This window comes from Dreissena polymorpha, chromosome 1 (assembly GCF_020536995.1).
Source record: "Dreissena polymorpha isolate Duluth1 chromosome 1, UMN_Dpol_1.0, whole genome shotgun sequence".
In the NCBI taxonomy this organism is placed as follows: domain Eukaryota; kingdom Metazoa; phylum Mollusca; class Bivalvia; order Myida; family Dreissenidae; genus Dreissena; species Dreissena polymorpha.
The window spans coordinates 197282630-197300875 of record NC_068355.1 but is presented as its reverse complement, the minus strand read 5'-3'; the positions used below and the strand labels follow the sequence as shown (position 1 = coordinate 197300875).

Sequence of the window (18246 nt, the reverse complement as noted above, 5' to 3'; positions counted from 1 at the left end):
ACTACTACTACTACTACTACTACTACTACTACTACTACTACTTCTACTACGACTACTTCTACTACTACTACTTCTACTACAACTTCTACTACTACTACTACTACTACTACTACTACTACTTCTACTACTACTACTACTACTACTACTACTACTACTACTACTGCTACTACTACTACTACTACTACTACTACTACTACTACTACTACTACTACTACTACTACTACTACTACTACTACTACTACTACTACTGCTGCTGCTGCTGCTGCTACTATTACTGCTGCTTCAACAACAACTACTACTACTACTTCTACTATTACTACTACTACTACTACTACTACTACTACTTCTACTACTACTACTACTACTACTACTACTACTACTACTACTACTACTACGTAGAAAACGTTGTTCTAAAGCGTTCTAATGTGAACACAAGAGATTAACTTACAATTTCTTATGAGTATTTTCAGTTTGCGTAAACTGTATTTTAATTTTAATATGAAATTGCATTAATATAAAATTATGCGTCGATGTTTTCCAGTTAAGCTCTTTAAAGCACACACGCAAAACATTTAGCAGCTGGAAAAATTAGAAATAAAAACATAAACACTATTTCTTCTCATTTGAATGCCATCGATGCTTTAATTAAATGTTCGAACGACACAATATGAAAAAGTCATTCTTCAAATTTTCAGGCTGGACAAAATGGAGAAGGAACCGGATAAGATCAACAGGACGGTCAATTGTCTACCGTCTATGCCGGCATTGCCTCATGAAACAGGCACACAGAACAAGGTTTGTGTTTTTTTTATGGAAACATACAAACGTGGTTTCTTTCTAGCAAGACAGAAGCCTTTTTTCCTTCTATAAAAGAAGTAAATTATCATGTACTTTTTGTGCAACATACTATGAACGAAGCCGGTTTATGTTGACCATGTTATTTTATTTTGTAACATAATTATGGACGAAGCCGATTTGTTCTGATCATTTTGTTTTGAAGAAAGTGTTCACGTTCTTTAAAGGGGCCTTTTCACAGATTTGGCATGTATTGAAGTTTGCCATTAAATGTTTTATATTGATAAATTTAAACATTGGGCTTAAAAATGTCCAGTAAAAAAACAAAAATACAATTAAAATAAGAAAAAAGTAATCCTCGACAGGGCTTGAACCACTGACCCCTGGAGTTCTGGAGTTAAAAGCTTTCGCTAAAACCACTCGGCCATCCGTGCTCATGCTATGAGGGGACGTATTTTTTGTACTTTATAAAAGCAATCTCTCGTAGTTTCACAAAATATAACGACAACAACAGAACTTTAGAAATTATTCAATCGTTTCGCGTTGCAACGCTTATTTTCAGGTTTTCAAATCTTCAAAAGATGCATTTAATGGATATTTTAGAGCATGGTAAATGTCCAGTGTTACTATTTCTTCACAAATATCGTAACTAAAACGAAAATTTGCGCTTCTGAAACAACTTTTTTGAATTTTGTCAATTTACCAAAACGTGAAAAGGCCCCTTTAAATGTTAAGTAAATACACTAATTTCTCATTATGTAGCCCAATGAAACTTTACTTGCAATTAACAATTAAAATCTATCATTTACATATGTCCGCGTATGGTCAACGTGTTTTTTTTTCGAAAATTAAAAAAAACAACAACATGTATTTAGAAACATATACTTAGTCATTTGGAATTGTTATGTTAACTGAAACCATTTGAATTAACAGACTGTATTTGCGGACTATACATTTCATAATATTACTTGGTTTGAATGGTGAGCGTAGGTTACAAAACATCATCACTTTTATAGAATACTGATATGTTTCTTCATACTTCGTTACTTTAAACATAAACTGATATGTTTCTTCAATGTTCGTGCTCCCAATTCGAAACTCAATCTTGGTGTTGAGAGTTTTTGTATCAATGTGGATCGACCGAGGTGTTCAAACAGCAGACGGGATCAACATCTCGTGACAAACTTGCCGGTAAAACGCGATGGTTTGTTTTTTATTAATAAATAAATTATACATCTTTAAAGCGTTTCAAATGCACTAATTGGAGCGTGAAGAATATTGGTATTTTATATAATATACAAAAGCGTGTCCCTATACTTGAGTCGTTGTAACTGTTTCGTGCATTTATCGGTATTTGTTTTCAAACAAAAAAACCCCGGATGGTTATTAAGACATTAATATATTTATTTGCAATCGATATAATTTTTATAATTTCGTTTAAGTGTCAATTGTTGATCTCGTGATTTGTATTAGCATCTTATCTACGGACGATCTGACAGACACACATTAAAGTTGTGATATTAAATCAGATACGTTTTGATCAGTTTACATTTGGGAATAGGACACCTAATATATGTAACAAACATATGTGTATTGTGTTTCAAATGAGGCGAAACATGTCAAAAGTGATTCTTTTAATAAAACTAATTATAGTGGTTGTCTACAGATTTTTTTCATCATCGTAGTTCGTCATGAAAGTCCTTATCTTCATAGTTTTAACGAAATCATTTAAATAGTGAACTATTAACAACTGCAACGGATTTATCCTAAAGAAGGATATAAAATGGAATCGGTACCTTTACTATTTTTTTTAATCAAGATGATTATTGTCCTAGTTCCGATTTTTTCCGTCTTATCTCTCGGCCATCCTGACTGTCGTACTTATGTAAGAGTATTAAGTTATTGAAAGTGACCTTATGAAACCAACATTAAAAAAACTAAAAGAGTTTATGGTCTCCCTTGAATGGGCATGTTGTGTTTTGAACTGCAGAAAAAAAACAATGTTTTAAACGTTTTTTAGTCTCTGTGTTGGGAATTTGTTATTGAAAATGCTCTGTGCTTTAGTGTAAAAATGGAATATTGGACATAAATACATAAGGTATGAAAATACATAACTTGCTTTAGAAGAAAAGACAAACACCGATTTAATTTTTTTCCAAAGTATACTGTACAAAAAAAAATATGGCATCACAATCTCCACATAAAGAAGACATAACTAAACAAAAAACTTCAGAGCTATTAGATGTTACAGAAGTATCTGAAAGTGACTGTGAAGAAAATTGTGAAGAAACAGTAAATAAACGCAAATATATAAGCAGTGTGAGTGAACAAGACATTAGCATTAATTCACCAAAACGCGAAACCAAGAAACAGTCAAAGAAAAAACACAAACATGAAAAACAGGAACAGGAAAAGCAAAAGCAAGCAAAGCAGGAAACAGAAAGCAATGAAAATAGATTTAACATCAGCATTAAAAGTATATCAAAACAGCTTAGTGAGATAAATGAAAAACTGTCAAATGTTATGATGAAAAATGACAGCTGCCTAGAAAATATGATTGAAAAAGTTGTGGAAAACATGAAAAACAGCCTTCTCCATAAAATTGAATTATTAGAAGCAAAACTTTTCGATAGAGAAACTGAGAACGAGAAGTTAAAGAAACAATTAGATAAATTACAAACTGAGTTGAACACAGAGAAAGTGGTAAACCGTGAAGCGATGAGTAAAGAAAAGTATAGCAACAGAGAAGCAATAAATGAACTGGAGCAATACACTAGAATCAACAACATAGTTTTCCACGGTCTGCAAGACACAGATAAAAATGAAACCCCTGAAACCACCATGAAGCTGGTTGCAGATGTTGTAAAACAACATACCGGTATCCAACTCATCAGAACTGACCTTGATTTCGGCCATAGGCTAGGTCGTTTTGAAAACGGAAAAAGTCGACCTGTCGTTTTAAAATTCATCTCTAGAGAGAGAAAGATACAGATATTAAAAATGAGCAAGGAGTTAAAGCAGGGTAAAATATACCCTAGTGAACATCTAACGCCACTGAACCAAAATGTCTTCAACTCTGTTCGTTTGAAGAAAAGGGACACAGTGGAGTCAGTCTGGAGTAGGGGTGGAACGATCTTTTATAAGGGCCGAGACGGCAGTATGAACAGGGTCCTTTTTAGCCAGTATGAAGAGTGGCTGAACCTACCATGGCCTCAGAGAAAGTAGCACCAAATGAACTGTAAATACATTTGTATAGATTTGAGAACAACAATGTACATTCAAAGCTACTGTGGTAATACAAGAACTTAAACTGAAAACCAAGGATACCGACAACACGGGCAGTACATTGTGTGATTGTGTTGAACCGCACAGTTTGTGTGCCTTTTTTTGTTGATAAGTATACCAACATGAACATTGATATACATTTACATATGCCTGTCTTTAGCTCCCAGGTGCAGTGGATTAGTAGTCACTCAACCGTGCAGTATTTACATACAGTTAAAACTAGTATTTATATCCTTCCATTTAGTTTTCGTGGGTAAGGAATAATTACAATACAGCATAATTTTCTACTATCCTTTATAGGAACTCTTATCAGGTATAAGGTTTCTTTTCATTAAAAATCAATACACATTGTATGTCATCAACTGCTTAATAAAATAAATAAATACAAATAAACAAATGAATAAATAATATTTAAAAAAAAACACAGGTATTGTAAATTATTGGTTGTGTATTTTACATCAGTACTCCCCGTTTTGAATACAGCGATAATTCATACATTACCAAAACTGTGTCTAATTATTGTATTTGTGTACCCTTTAGTCTCAAACATGAATGTGTTCATATATGTAGACTGCAACATTAGAAAATTAAGTAAGCTGTTAGAATAGGTAATACCCAAGCATGAACTTGTATATTATATATTTTATAAAACCAAATAGATTCTGATTAGCATGATAAAATTAGGTAAACATGTTTTATGTTTATTGCGTGTCAGGATGAAGATGTTCATTCTTTAAGAAATTAACTTGTCTTTAATCCAGGCGCAGTTGTATACGCAAAGGATTAGTGGTCACTCAAGCGTACCTTATTTACAAACGTTATAACCAGTATTTATTTTCTTCCATTGTGTTTTCGTGGGTAAGGAATAATTACAATACACCATACTTTACCACTATCCTGGATGTTAACTCTTATCAGATATTTGATTTTTTTAGATTAAAGATCAACACACCTTTTATGTAAATGAACTACTTAAAAAAAAAAATACATAATAATAAATTAATAAATTAAAAAGAGCACGGCCTTTGTAAATTAGTGTTTGTGTATTTTACATTAGTGCTCCCCTTTTTGAATACAGTGATAATTAACACATTACTAAAACTGTATATAATTTTCTTATTGTATTACCCTTTAGTCTCATACATGAATGTTTCCATATATGTATACTGCCACAGTATAAAATGAAGTAGGCTGTTAGAAAAGGTAACGCCCAAGCATGAACTTGTATATATTTTTTATTATATTACACTTACTAGATTCTGCTTAGCATGAAAAATATTATGTAAACACGCTTTATGCATATTTCACTATCAATGTAGATTGTAACTTAATAAGGGAACTTCAGATCTTTATATTAAATATGTTTTGATGAATACATATTAGATGTTGGTATATAGGTGCAGTTGTATACGCAAAGGATTAGTGGTCACTCAACCGTTCAGTATTTACATACAGTTAAAACTAGTATTTATATCCTTCCATTTAGTTTTCGTGGGTAAGGAATAATTACAATACAGCATAATTATCTAATATCCTTTATAGGAACTCTTATCAGGTATAAGGTTTCCTTAGATTAAAAATCAACACACATTTTATGTCATCAACTGCTTAATAAAATAAATAAATACAAATAAACAAATGAAATAATAATATAAAAAACAAAGGTGTTGTAAATTATTGGTTGTGTATTTTACATCTGTACTCCCCGTTTTGCATACAACGATAATTCATACATTACCAAAACTGTGTCTTACTATTGTATTTTTTGTACCCTTTAGTCTCAAACATGAATGTGTTCATATATGTAGACTGCAACATTAGAAAATTAAGTAAGCTGTTAGAATAGGTAATTCCCAAGCATGAACTTGTATATTATATATTTTGTAAAACCAAATAGATTCTGATTAGCATGATAAAATTAGGTAAACATGTTTTATGTTTATTGCGTGTCAGGATGAAGATGTTCATTCTTTAAGAAATTAACTTGTCTTTAATCCAGGCGCAGTTGTATACGCAAAGGATTAGTGGTCACTCAAGCGTACCTTATTTACAAACGTTATAACCAGTATTTATTCCCGTCCATTATGTTTTCGTGGGTAAGGAATAATTACAATGCACCATACTTTACCACTATCCAGGATATTAACTCTTATCAGATATTTGATTTTTTTTAGATTAAAGATCAATACACCTTTTATGTAAATGAACTACTTAAAAAAAAATACATAATAATAAATTAATAAATTAAAAAAAGCACGGCATTTGTAAATTAGTGTTTGGGTATTTTATATCAGTGCTCCCCTTTTTGAATACAGTGATAATTAACACATTACTAAAACTGTATATAATTTTCTTATTTTATTACCCTTTAGTCTCATACATGAATGTTTCCTTATATGTATACTGCCACAGTATAAAATGAAGTAGGCTGTTAGAAAAGGTAACGCCCAAGCATGAACTTGTATATTTTATATTATATTACACTTACTAGACTCTGCTTAGCATGAAAAATATTATGTAAACACGTTTTATGCATATTTCACTAGCAATGTAGATTGTAACTTAATAAGGGAACTTCAGATCTTTTTATTAAATATGTTTGGATGAACACATATTAGATGTTGGTATATACAGATATTGTCATATATGATGAATGTGTTCATTCATTTATTAAGTAAATTCACAAATTAAATAAGTTAAATAGTTTATAAACATATTTGAATAATGTAAAAGACTGTATTGCTGAATTATATTGTGTTTACTCGGACTGTGGAATACATGGTGGGCTACATAAAGGCTCAACTCTTGTTGAACCTCAGTTTTTTTATTATAATTCAATCGTATTTTTTTACTCCATGTGAGCATGGTTGTTTGTATTTTCATTGCTGTTGTTTTCTTTTTTCATTGTTGTTTTTTTTTTTTTTTTTTTACACATAATTGTATATACCTATTATTTAAAACGTAGATTCTAGTCTTTTCAACCAGTAGAAATAAATACAAATTTCCAACACAGGTTAACAGAATATCAATATGTTTTTTTATAAACTTAATAGGCAAGGTTCATTACTTTTCAATTTAGCCATTCAAATAAAATCATTTAAACTTAAAAATGTATGAAAAAATATGTTCTCTAAATGTAAGAGGTCTAAACAATGATACCAAAAGGCAAAGTATATTTAAATGGTTTGAAGAAAATAATTATACAATATGTTTACTTCAAGAAACACATGTATGTGAGCTAACTAAAAACAAATGGCAATCAGAATGGAGTGGAATAAGTTTTTATAGTGGAACAAAATCAAATAGTGAAGGTTTAGGAATTTTAATAAGAAATAAAGACAATGTAAGTATAGGCGATTTTAAGGAATTAATACCCGGTAGATTATGCACAATTGATGTTATTATTAATAATCAAGAAGTCACATTAATAAATATATATGGACCAAACAAAGACGAAAAAAGTTTTTTTGATAAACTAGAAACACATCTTCTGCAAAATATGGAAACAAATTATATAATAGGAGGTGATTTTAATACAATACTTAACTCAACCCTAGACAAAAAGAACGGCAAAAAAGACACACACATAAAAAGCAGAAACAAAATAAACTCCATAATCGATTCATGCGATTTGATTGACATATGGCGAGCACTTCACCCAGAGCAAAAACGTTACACATGGCACTCAAGTGGCAAACCTGTCATTTTTTGTAGACTGGACTACTTCTTAATTTCAAAAAATATATGTAATATAATTAATAAAGCAAAAATAAAACCAGGATACAAGACCGACCACTCTCTAATTGAAATAATCATTGACAATAAAATGCAACAAAAAGGACCTGGTTATTTCAAACTAAATAATTCCATGCTTTTAAATGAGGAATATCAAAATCAAATTAAGCATGAAATTCATAAAGTAGTAGAAAACAACACAAACTGTAACCCAAATACTTTGTGGGAAGTTATAAAAGGAACAGTAAGAAACATAAGTATAAAATTTGCTACCATAACTAAAAAACGAAACCAGGAAAAAGAACAGAATATCATTGAACAATTAGAGTCACTAGAGAAGCAACTGCATACAACTAGTGATAATGAAACAATTCAAAAATTAATGAAAGAAACACAAATAGAGTACGAAAAAATTATAGATGAAAGAATAAATGGCATATTAGTAAGAGCAAGAGCTATACACATTGAACATAATGAGAAAAATACTAAATACTTTGCAAATCTGGAAAAAAGACATTACGAAAGTAAAACCATTCATAAGTTAACAATAAATAACAAAGAAGTAACAGACATTCACGCTATAATGAACGAACAAAGAAACTTTTACTCAAACCTTTATAGCAAAAAAAAAGATATTGATACGAATACTTTAAACAATTCACATTTCTTTAATTATAATATTAAAAGACTCACAGAAAATGATAAACAATCGTGCGAAGGCTTTATCACAGAATATGAATGTCTAAACGCCTTAAAAGAGATGGATAACAATAAAAGTCCTGGTTCAGACGGTTTATCGGCAGAATTTTACAAAGTTTTTTGGGATGAAATTAAAACATACTATATTAACTCTATTAACCATTCATTTGTAAATGGACAATTGACTCAACTTCAAAAACAAAGTATTCTTACACTTATTCCAAAACCAGGAAAAAATCTTGAAACACTTGATAACTGGAGACCATTGAGTTTATTGAATGTAGATTATAAAATAGCGACCAAAACAATTGCAAACAGAATTAATAAAGTTATATCATCTGTTGTCGAATCAAGACAAACTGGATTCATAAAAGGAAGATTCATTGGCGAAAACGTACGCACAATTTTTGAAACAATAAATTTTCTGAATAACAATAACAAACCAGGCCTACTTTTATTTGCCGATTATGAAAAAGCATTCGACAGTTTAGATCATGACTTCATGTTTAAAAGTCTCAAACAATTTAATTTTGGAACTGAACTCATAAAATGGATTAAATTATTTTACACGGACATAAGTACCATTATTATTAATAATGGACATCTATCTGAACCTATTCCTATTCAAAGAGGCGTAAATCAAGGTTGTCCATTGTCAACAACACTTTTTATATTAAATATAGAAATATTATCCAACTATATTGAAAAAAATGAAGACATTAAAGGAATAAAAATAAAAGAACAAGAAATAAAACAAACACTTTTTGCAGATGATACAACCTATCTGACAGATGGAACGCTTAACTCGTTCTCGGCACTAATAAACACTATACAAGACTTTAGTGAAGTATCCGGACTCAAACTTAATACACAAAAAACCATTGTAATGCGCGTTGGTGCCCTTAAAAATACACATATTATATTTAACAAATACAAACATTTTACTTGGACGTCAGAAGAAGCCAAAACACTGGGTTTTTACTTCACAAATGATGAAAACCTCAATATAGACAAAAACATTCAACCAAAATTGCAAGCCTTTAAAAATTGTTTAAAACAATGGCATCACAGAAAATTAACACTTCTCGGAAAAGTCACTGTGGTGAAAACATTTGCCTTACCAAAAATTATGTACACATTGTCAGCACTCCCAAACCCTAATCATGATATAATACAAACAATTAATAAATCTATATACCAATTTGTATGGGATGGTAAACCTGACAAAATAAAACGAACAACTCTTGTTAAACGAATTGAGCAGGGAGGGCTCAAACTCACTGATATAACCGCCTTTTTATACGCAAATAAGGCCAGTTGGGTCAAACGATTGACAGACATTAATAATACAGGGCAGTGGAAAATTTTCTATCAGAATGAACTTTATAAATATGGTGGAGATCTTGTCTTTGAATGTACCCTTAATGACAAACATATTAATTCAAATTTTAAAAATGTATTCCTCAGAGATGTAATTTCTTCCTGGAACAAAATTAAATCAAAAGAAACAGAAGGACATGTCACTAAAACGATTATATGGAATAACTCGACAATAGTAAAGAATAACCAACATACCTTCTTTTACCAAAACTGGTTTAATATGGGTGTTAAGTTCCTAGAACACATCTATGACTTTAGGTCAAAAAGCTATTATACATTCGAAGCTTTTAAAACCCTTTATGAAATACCCTCAACAGATTATCTTAAATATTACACACTAATCAAAAGTATACCAATAACTTACACACAACAACTTTCGGAAATGGAATATGTCAATTTCAATAATAACACACTACTTGAAAAGGTACAAAAAACAAAAACAGTGTGTAAATACTTATATAATTTACAACAAACCTTAGAAGAAAATAAAACCAAACAAGAACAGAAATGGGAAGAAATAATGTCCCCCTATGAACAAAGTATAGACTGGAAACACGCGTATATAACACCATTTAAAGCCACCATTGATAATACTTTACGCAATTTTCAATACAAAATTCTGCAATGCATATTACCAACTAATTCATATTTATTTAAATGTAATTTAATATCTTCAAGTCTCTGCACTTTTTGTTCAAGTTGTAAAGAAACAATTATACATGTTCTATATGAATGTAATTCTATACAACCGATATGGCGGGAGCTGACATTATTTTTAAATAGTAGACAATTACACATAGATCTGAATGTAAATGATATTGTATTTGGTGCAAAAAAAGGAGGCAATTATAATCAAGTGATAAACTATATAATTATTCTGATGAAGTCTTACATATCTAATACTAAATCAAAAGCCGAAAAGCCAAATATTGAGACCTTCAAAAATGCTCTAAGAATGGAAATTACATTAGAAAAGCAAATTGCTTTTGAAAAAAATAAAATTGACCAACATAATAAAAAATGGCACAACTTTGCAATAACATTTTAAAAAATTCTTGCCTATATCCTCATCATCATATGATCTTTCTTTGTAGTCTTGTTTTTTTTTGTTTTTTTTTTGGTATCTCTTCATTTCTCCTTTTTTTGCAGAAATTTAAGAAATTAGAAAACACCTATTGCTTTTTGATTATGTGTGTTAATGTGTATAAATTTTACCTCTCTCTCATGATTAAACATTTCTCCCCTCTCTCTTTCACTCTTCAACAAAATAATATAGCATCGTCTCAAAATGTATTTTCTGGAAACAACATTAAGCATTAGCAAATTAATGCATTTATAACGTGTTATTGTTAGTATATACCAAAAACATGTGCTTGTACATAAATCGTAAATATATACGATACTTTGGTATGTATAACTATGTAACTTCATATGTATCAACTTGTTGTAATTGAGATGTATGTTGAAAATCAATAAAAAAAAAAAAAAAAAAAAAAAAAGAGAAGCAACTCATGGTTTGGTGTTTGTTAATGCGTTGTAATATCGTTAATTTTAAATGATTCTTAATCACGAACAAACATGTATTTTACACATACGGCTATCATGTGGTGTTATATTGATCCATGCACACTGTTCTTGCTTTCTTTTTCATCAATGACAGAAAGTTAAAAAAAAGTCATTCGTTCATTCGTGGAAAAGGCCATGTTAATCATGTTAAGACATACACATGCATTTCATTGTATCTAAACCACGACCGCAGGAGTAACAAGTAAAATGTAATGCTATACGACCATGATACATTGGTGTAAACTAAATATAAAATATAATTGAAAATTAATGCATTAATGCGTGTTTTCAATAATAATACATGACTACTGTATATGTATTTTTATAACACTGATTATGATTAAATAATAATAATAAACACAATAGCTTCACGTCCAGATTCCAGAGTACTTCCCAGAACTATCTTTCCGGATATCAGATGTGCTGGATGAAATCGGGGCCGGAGAACGCACTGTAATGGAGAGGAGAGAAACATATTTGCTGAGAGAACGCATGATGACGATAGCTGGACCACATTGGGGAGGACTTCACGAATGGTTTCATTTCGGGAGCCAATCTGAAGGCACCACAACTCCCGGTCTCAATTCTGATATTGATGTGCTAATCAGTTACAAAAATGTGAACATCATGACAGACTGGAGAGACTGGGAGGCTGGGATGAATAACCTTCTGATGCTTCGTGACGACATCACTATACCTCAACAGTACTTGCTACAGGTGATACACAAATACACACCTGAGGCGGTAACCATTATTGACGATGACAGATTTGTAAGGAAAGATTTCGGGCAAGTACTGTTCAGCTCAGAAAGATGGAAACATGAACAAGAGCAGGTAGCATCACGTATCGGAGAGGTAACCAAAAATGGACCTTCTGTGAGTAGTAATCCAGACTGGGATATGGTATTGGCATTTCCCGTCTGCAAACCTCTTCCAGAAATACAGCACTGGATAGACAGATGTAGAGGAAGACACTGGCCGCCTGCCCAATTACTGAAGGCTGCACGTAAATCCCCTTGTTTCTTGGTACCTGCAGGACATCCAGATAGTGATTATAAACGCGAAGAATGGCAACTGTCTCCAAATCTTATTGAACGAATGCTTATGTTTAGTTTTAATATGACTCAAATAAAATGTTACATAGTTCTAAAATTAATTAAGAAAACCTTATTTAGTAAAATTGTTGGGGATTTTGTCACAAGTTTTCATTGCAAAACGTTAATGTTCACCACCATAGAGAGAACACACCCTTCTCTGTGGAAGGAACATAACATCATGTATCTCCTTTTATTATGCTTAAAAGGATTAAGGAAAATGGCTGCGATTGGGCTGCCTTCCTCATTATATCATAGCTGGAGTGAATTTATTCGATGGAAAACTGTCAATTGTGAAACAGAAAGTTCTTTTACAATACGTTAACTACTTGATAAAGAATGGCTTGCAAGATTTATTTCATATTGATATGGACAACTTAGGATGTCGATTGAAAGCGCTTCGTATACGGAGGATCAGACAAGGTGGAGAGGGAGAACTGGGAGGTGTAGTCTTACGTTACAGTATCAGTTTATTGCTGAAGTTCGGGTACTTGGACAGATTTCATGTGTGTTTGACACATATAATATATGACATAGAGAGTTCGAATTCGACATTCCAACAAGGTATATACAATACATTACGCACTGCTGTTCAAGGCTTCACGAATGAACAATTGAAAACCGTTTCGTTCGACCTTATTAATCACCTGTATGCCGTATATAATTCAGTGCAATCATCTAACTGTTTGCGACTTCCAAACACTAATTTCATCGAAATTATAAGGCGCTTTGAATTTTGTTTAAACACAGATATTGCCTCTAGTCGTTTAAAGTTGGCTTCTTTGCTATACTGCTTTGGACATTTTCACGCGGCAGCTAGAGCGTTAGAGGACGTGGAGAAGAGGTATCACAGCAAGGTCAAGGCTGTATGTGGAGCGAGACAGTGGGAAGGACAAAAAGATCTCCGAGTGTTTGCTAACATGATCTCAGATAATTGTGACAACGTACGCAGAGAACCGCCATTCGCATTCTGTGTCAGGTTTATTAGAGAAGAAGCGCACTGCGCCCCATACGTATTGTGGTTTGAAATGAACCGCGCTATGACTGAAGAGGAAGTTGCACAGAGAGGTGAATATGACAAAATGTGGATGGATTACGCTGAGGTAGATGCTTGTCCTTTTCTTCACTACTTACAGTATCTTACGTATGGAGGACAAGGTGAACGCACCAAACAGCTATATGCGCTTGAAGTACTCAAGTTGGATATACTTAATTTAAGAAACATAATCAACATGCATCATCCTGAGACAGCGCACAATTTGCTTGGTTACTGCTATGAACTGGAAGGCGACTATCAAGCGGCGTTATATATCTACGCGAAATCGTTGAGTATTGTGTGTGGTTCCAATACGAACAATGCTGCTAACTGGCACATTCAGCGTGTGCAGCGACTAATAAGTAATTTATATTGAATATTAAAACATTTAAATATGTACAATCATATAAATGTATTTGGGTAGACAATGTGATATCAGTTAGTTCTAAGTTAATGATTATTGTTAACTATAAAAAATCGTAAACTTTATACTATTGAGTTTGTATTAGAATTGTAATTTGACATTAAGCGATGTTGATATTGATACAAATAGTGTAGATTTACTTTATTTAGCAAGTTGAAGAAAACATGAACCGCGTTTTTTCGCTTTTTCGTTTAGAGAAATAAATTATTTCTGTATTCAACAATTACATTGAACTCTAATCGCCAAGTTGTTTTCTTAACATGTTAAATTTTTTTTTTCAAAGGGAAACATGTTTGAATTTGTAACAACCAATGTATTGTTGTTGTTGATTTTCACTTGTTAATCGCATATCTTCAGCAGGAAAGGTGTGTTAATAAATGCTCGTATATTCGAACCACACTATAGTGTTGGTAGATAAACAATATACTTCGGGTTATCGAAAAATGTGTCCTCAAAAGGCGTATTATAATATCATTTCTTCACCATTGAAAGATATGGTATGTTAAATTGTTTATATTTGATAAACATGCAGTTTTCTTTCTACACATTCATATTTCACTTTCAGACCCGCGTCATTCTAAAATGGGTCTAATAACGTTTCTGCAAGCGTAGTCGTGTAAGGACCGAAGCATTCCACTATATAATCACGCAAGGCATAATAGTCTCATAAGGGATCTCCTGAACAAAATGCGCATGATGGCCTATAACAACGCAGCAGTAACGCTTGCAACATATGTCATAAGTTTCATTTTCGAATGACGCTGGTCTTTAAAAAGCTCAATGCGTCTTGTAAATCGAACTTCTAAGCACGATACTGCTCTATAAAATATTTATGTTACATTGTGTATAGTGTTTCAAATAAGCAAATTGCGTTGGCCTATTTAGACTTTCAGAAACAATTTTCAGACGGGCTGATCGATTACGGCAAACATTTGTGGCTAAATAGTCATATAACATATTTACATGTATCCATATTCTCCGCACAGTCCGAGCATGACTTCTCACCGTATGACTCCGTCGGCGTCTGCTGTGGCTTCTCCGTCGGCTTCTGCGTAATGTTCTTTAAGGTAAAGATGCAACGTCTCTGATCTAGCGGTATAATATTTTATCAATTTATTTGAAATGTGTTTTGTGAAATTGCATATGCGTGCATCAACTTAAATACTGTACTGATTGTTTTGTTATATAATGGGCTGTTTTGATTGGTATACATGTTGTTATTGTTTGTTGTATTAAACAGATATGTTTTACATAAATTTGTTTTTCTAAACGGTTTTTAATGATACATGCTGCTCAATATGTAACCCTTTGGAAATTGATATTATTATTAGTATTATTATTATCATTAATAATAATAATATTATTATTATTATTATTAAGTGATTGTGTTCAAACATGGCTTTTATACGAATTAATACAGGTTTTATGCTTGTAAGGGAACTATTTTCTTCTTCCGCGGACTATATCTAAGTGTATGCACCTTCCGTCGAACAGTGAGTGTCGTTATAAATCTTATATTGAAATAAGACGTAACATGTGATGTCACACCTCTAGGAAGAGAAAACATCAAATAGTGTTTTGCACCAGTTCTGATTACGCAACACAACACAAACTTAAGTCTCTCATTCGTGTTATTTTGTTTATTGAGTGTACCGAGGCATATCACAAACAGAAAAAAGTGATGCTTTGAATGCTCAAATATTCGAAGAACTCAAAGTCGAACAAAGAACCAGGTTAACGAAAACAAAAATATAGTGAATTTTAAAGGCCATAAAGTTACTATACAGAGCATGTTTAAAGAAATGCTCAAAGTAGATTAACATTTCTGTAAAATGTTACTACAATTCAATGTTGAGCTGTGTTTAGATGTGTTATGTAACCTAAAGGGGCGTGTTCATAGGTTGGACAGGTTTTTTCTTTAGAAAGTAACCGTTTTACTAGCAAACACTCAATTAATTTTTAATATATTTACATGTATTTGCATGCTTGACATGTTGATTCGCGTCGATAAATACACAATGTGTATATGACGAGTCTATGATAGTTCGCAAGTAACCTTTGCGAACAAGTACATCATCATTTAAGCGCTAAAATTACCTGCTACAAGATTGAGGTGGTTCGTTCTTAATATAAATAATCTACCTGGGAGCATTGCACCAGACGCAATAAATGAAAGCGACCGCAAACAAATATACAATATAACATATAATGAATAGAAAAGTGTTAATGTTTCTAAGAATTAAAGAGTATGTTCGTATTCAACGATCCTGCGTCAAAACTTCGAAACGGAAACAGTTTTCAAAGAGCAGCGGTATGAAGCGTTCGTCTTATGTTTTTATTAGTTTGCTTGTTTTCGAGAATACTAGTCTTCGCTGGGGGTTTACATTCTAAGAAGTGTCTCCGATAAGATTGTTAACTACCATCGCACTCATTTAATTTATGCGGCTGTAATGAGTCTAAGAGTTGTTAAAAAAAAAACATTCGCGACTGTATGTATTATGAATAAAAAAAATAACATCAATACTTTTTAAAAGACCTTTCTTGTTAAGAACTGATACATCACTACATAAGTGCCTATCGCTTGCATGTAATACAGCATTGCTTATTGAGTACCAGACACATGGCCTTCAAATCACTGGACTCGCCTGAATGAAGCGGTGAATGGAAAATGATACATAATAGTACATAACTTAACACCGACAAAACCGAGTTCATAGTATTTTTAAGTCAAAGCAACGCGAAATACGTAGACGGGTTCATTGTTAAAGAAGGGGACTCGACAATTAAACCACCGCAATGCGTTCGAAATCTCGGTGCTTGGTTTGATTCAAAAATGAACATGGAACAGGATATTAATGCTATAAATAGAACATGTTTCGGTCAAATCAGGTAAATAGGTCACATCAGGCAATATTTAACACTATATGCCACGCTGGACTATTGCAATGTACTGCTGAATGGAACACAAAAATCAGCTGTCAAGAAACTAAAAAACATGTTCAAACACTGCGGCGCGTGTTATCACAAGAACATCTCGCTATAGTCATATAACAACGATCCTAAAGAAATAACACTGGCTCCCTGTAGAAAAAAATAATTCACTGCAAAATACTTACCAATGCGTTCAAAGCCTAGAATGGACAGTCGCCTGTAAATCTGGGAAAAAACTTCTTGAAGTCTACGAACCAAGGCGGAACTTAAGATCCAAGAACGAAGCGACTTCATTAGTGATTTCAACTAAGATTCAATCCGTTTCATAAGGGGAGCGAAGTTTCATGTACACTGCTCCCAAACTATGGAACTCACTTCCATCAAACATTCGAGGTTCTTCAACAATGAATTCTTTCAAAAGTCACTGAAAACTCACCTCTTCCTCCAATCGTATGTAACCTTAGCAGTTGTTTATTCAATTCATTACATAACATTTCGATCAACATGATCTGCAATTAAACATTTTTAAAGGAAGTATACTTATTCCTTTGGGGTTTGGGGACTTGTGGTTTTACACGTGTGATTTGACAAATACATATTTTCTTAATTATACAAAATCCGTGTTACTTGTAAGATGTGCATCAATTGTATGGCTAATAATACATACTTATACATAACATTCAAATATATAGTTAAAACAAAACATAAAATCGATAAATAGCAATGTATGACTCATTTACTGACTACCAAATGTCTGGAATAGATTTCTGTGAGAATAACGATATCACATTGTGATCATCAGGCTACAGTATAGCCCTAACATAATCGAAACCAGATATCTATATATAAGCTGAAATAAATTCAAATAAGAATTAAAAATTCACCTAGTGATCATGCCGAAAATATAGTGTATTGCTGATATTTCTAATCTATGATTACTGTGCATGGTTTTTTGCGAAGTACTTATAGTGTAAGTTTTGGATTTTCTTGTTTCGTTTATTGTCTTATAGCTATACACATTGAGTAGTTTTTATAGCGTCTTGCTGATCTTTTAAATCTACGGTTACTGTGCATGTTTTTACGTAGTACTTATAACATAAGTTTTAGATTTTATTGTTTCATTAATTGTCTTATAGATATACACATTGAGTAGTTTTGATCGATTTTTTTTTGGAACAGTGTTGCAAAATGTATTTGTTTCTGCGATACGTCAAATTTTCTAATGTAAAGCGACTTTGAACGTGCATTTTTGCATGAAAAGGGCGCTATATAAATTTGGTATAATAATGATAATTATAATG

The 18246-nt window shown here is 32.2% G+C and overlaps 1 protein-coding gene across 4 annotated transcripts in view; it reads left to right on the top strand.

Annotated features, from left to right (window-relative positions):
- Window positions 1-14172, top strand: part of LOC127864485 (uncharacterized) — a 258871-nt gene extending 244699 nt beyond the window's left edge. For 2 of the 4 annotated variants that reach the window (XM_052404113.1, XM_052404114.1), the window contains exons 2-3: window positions 696-795; window positions 11839-14172. In XM_052404113.1, coding sequence (XP_052260073.1) covers window positions 706-795; window positions 11839-12879 — 1131 coding nt within the window. In that variant the 5' untranslated portion in view covers window positions 696-705 and the 3' untranslated portion in view covers window positions 12880-14172. Of the gene's footprint in view, window positions 1-695; window positions 796-11826 lie in introns of all 4 variants that reach the window. The other 2 variants (XM_052404111.1, XM_052404112.1) reach the window with 1 other exon arrangement.
- Window positions 14173-18246: the final 4074 nt, after the last annotated feature.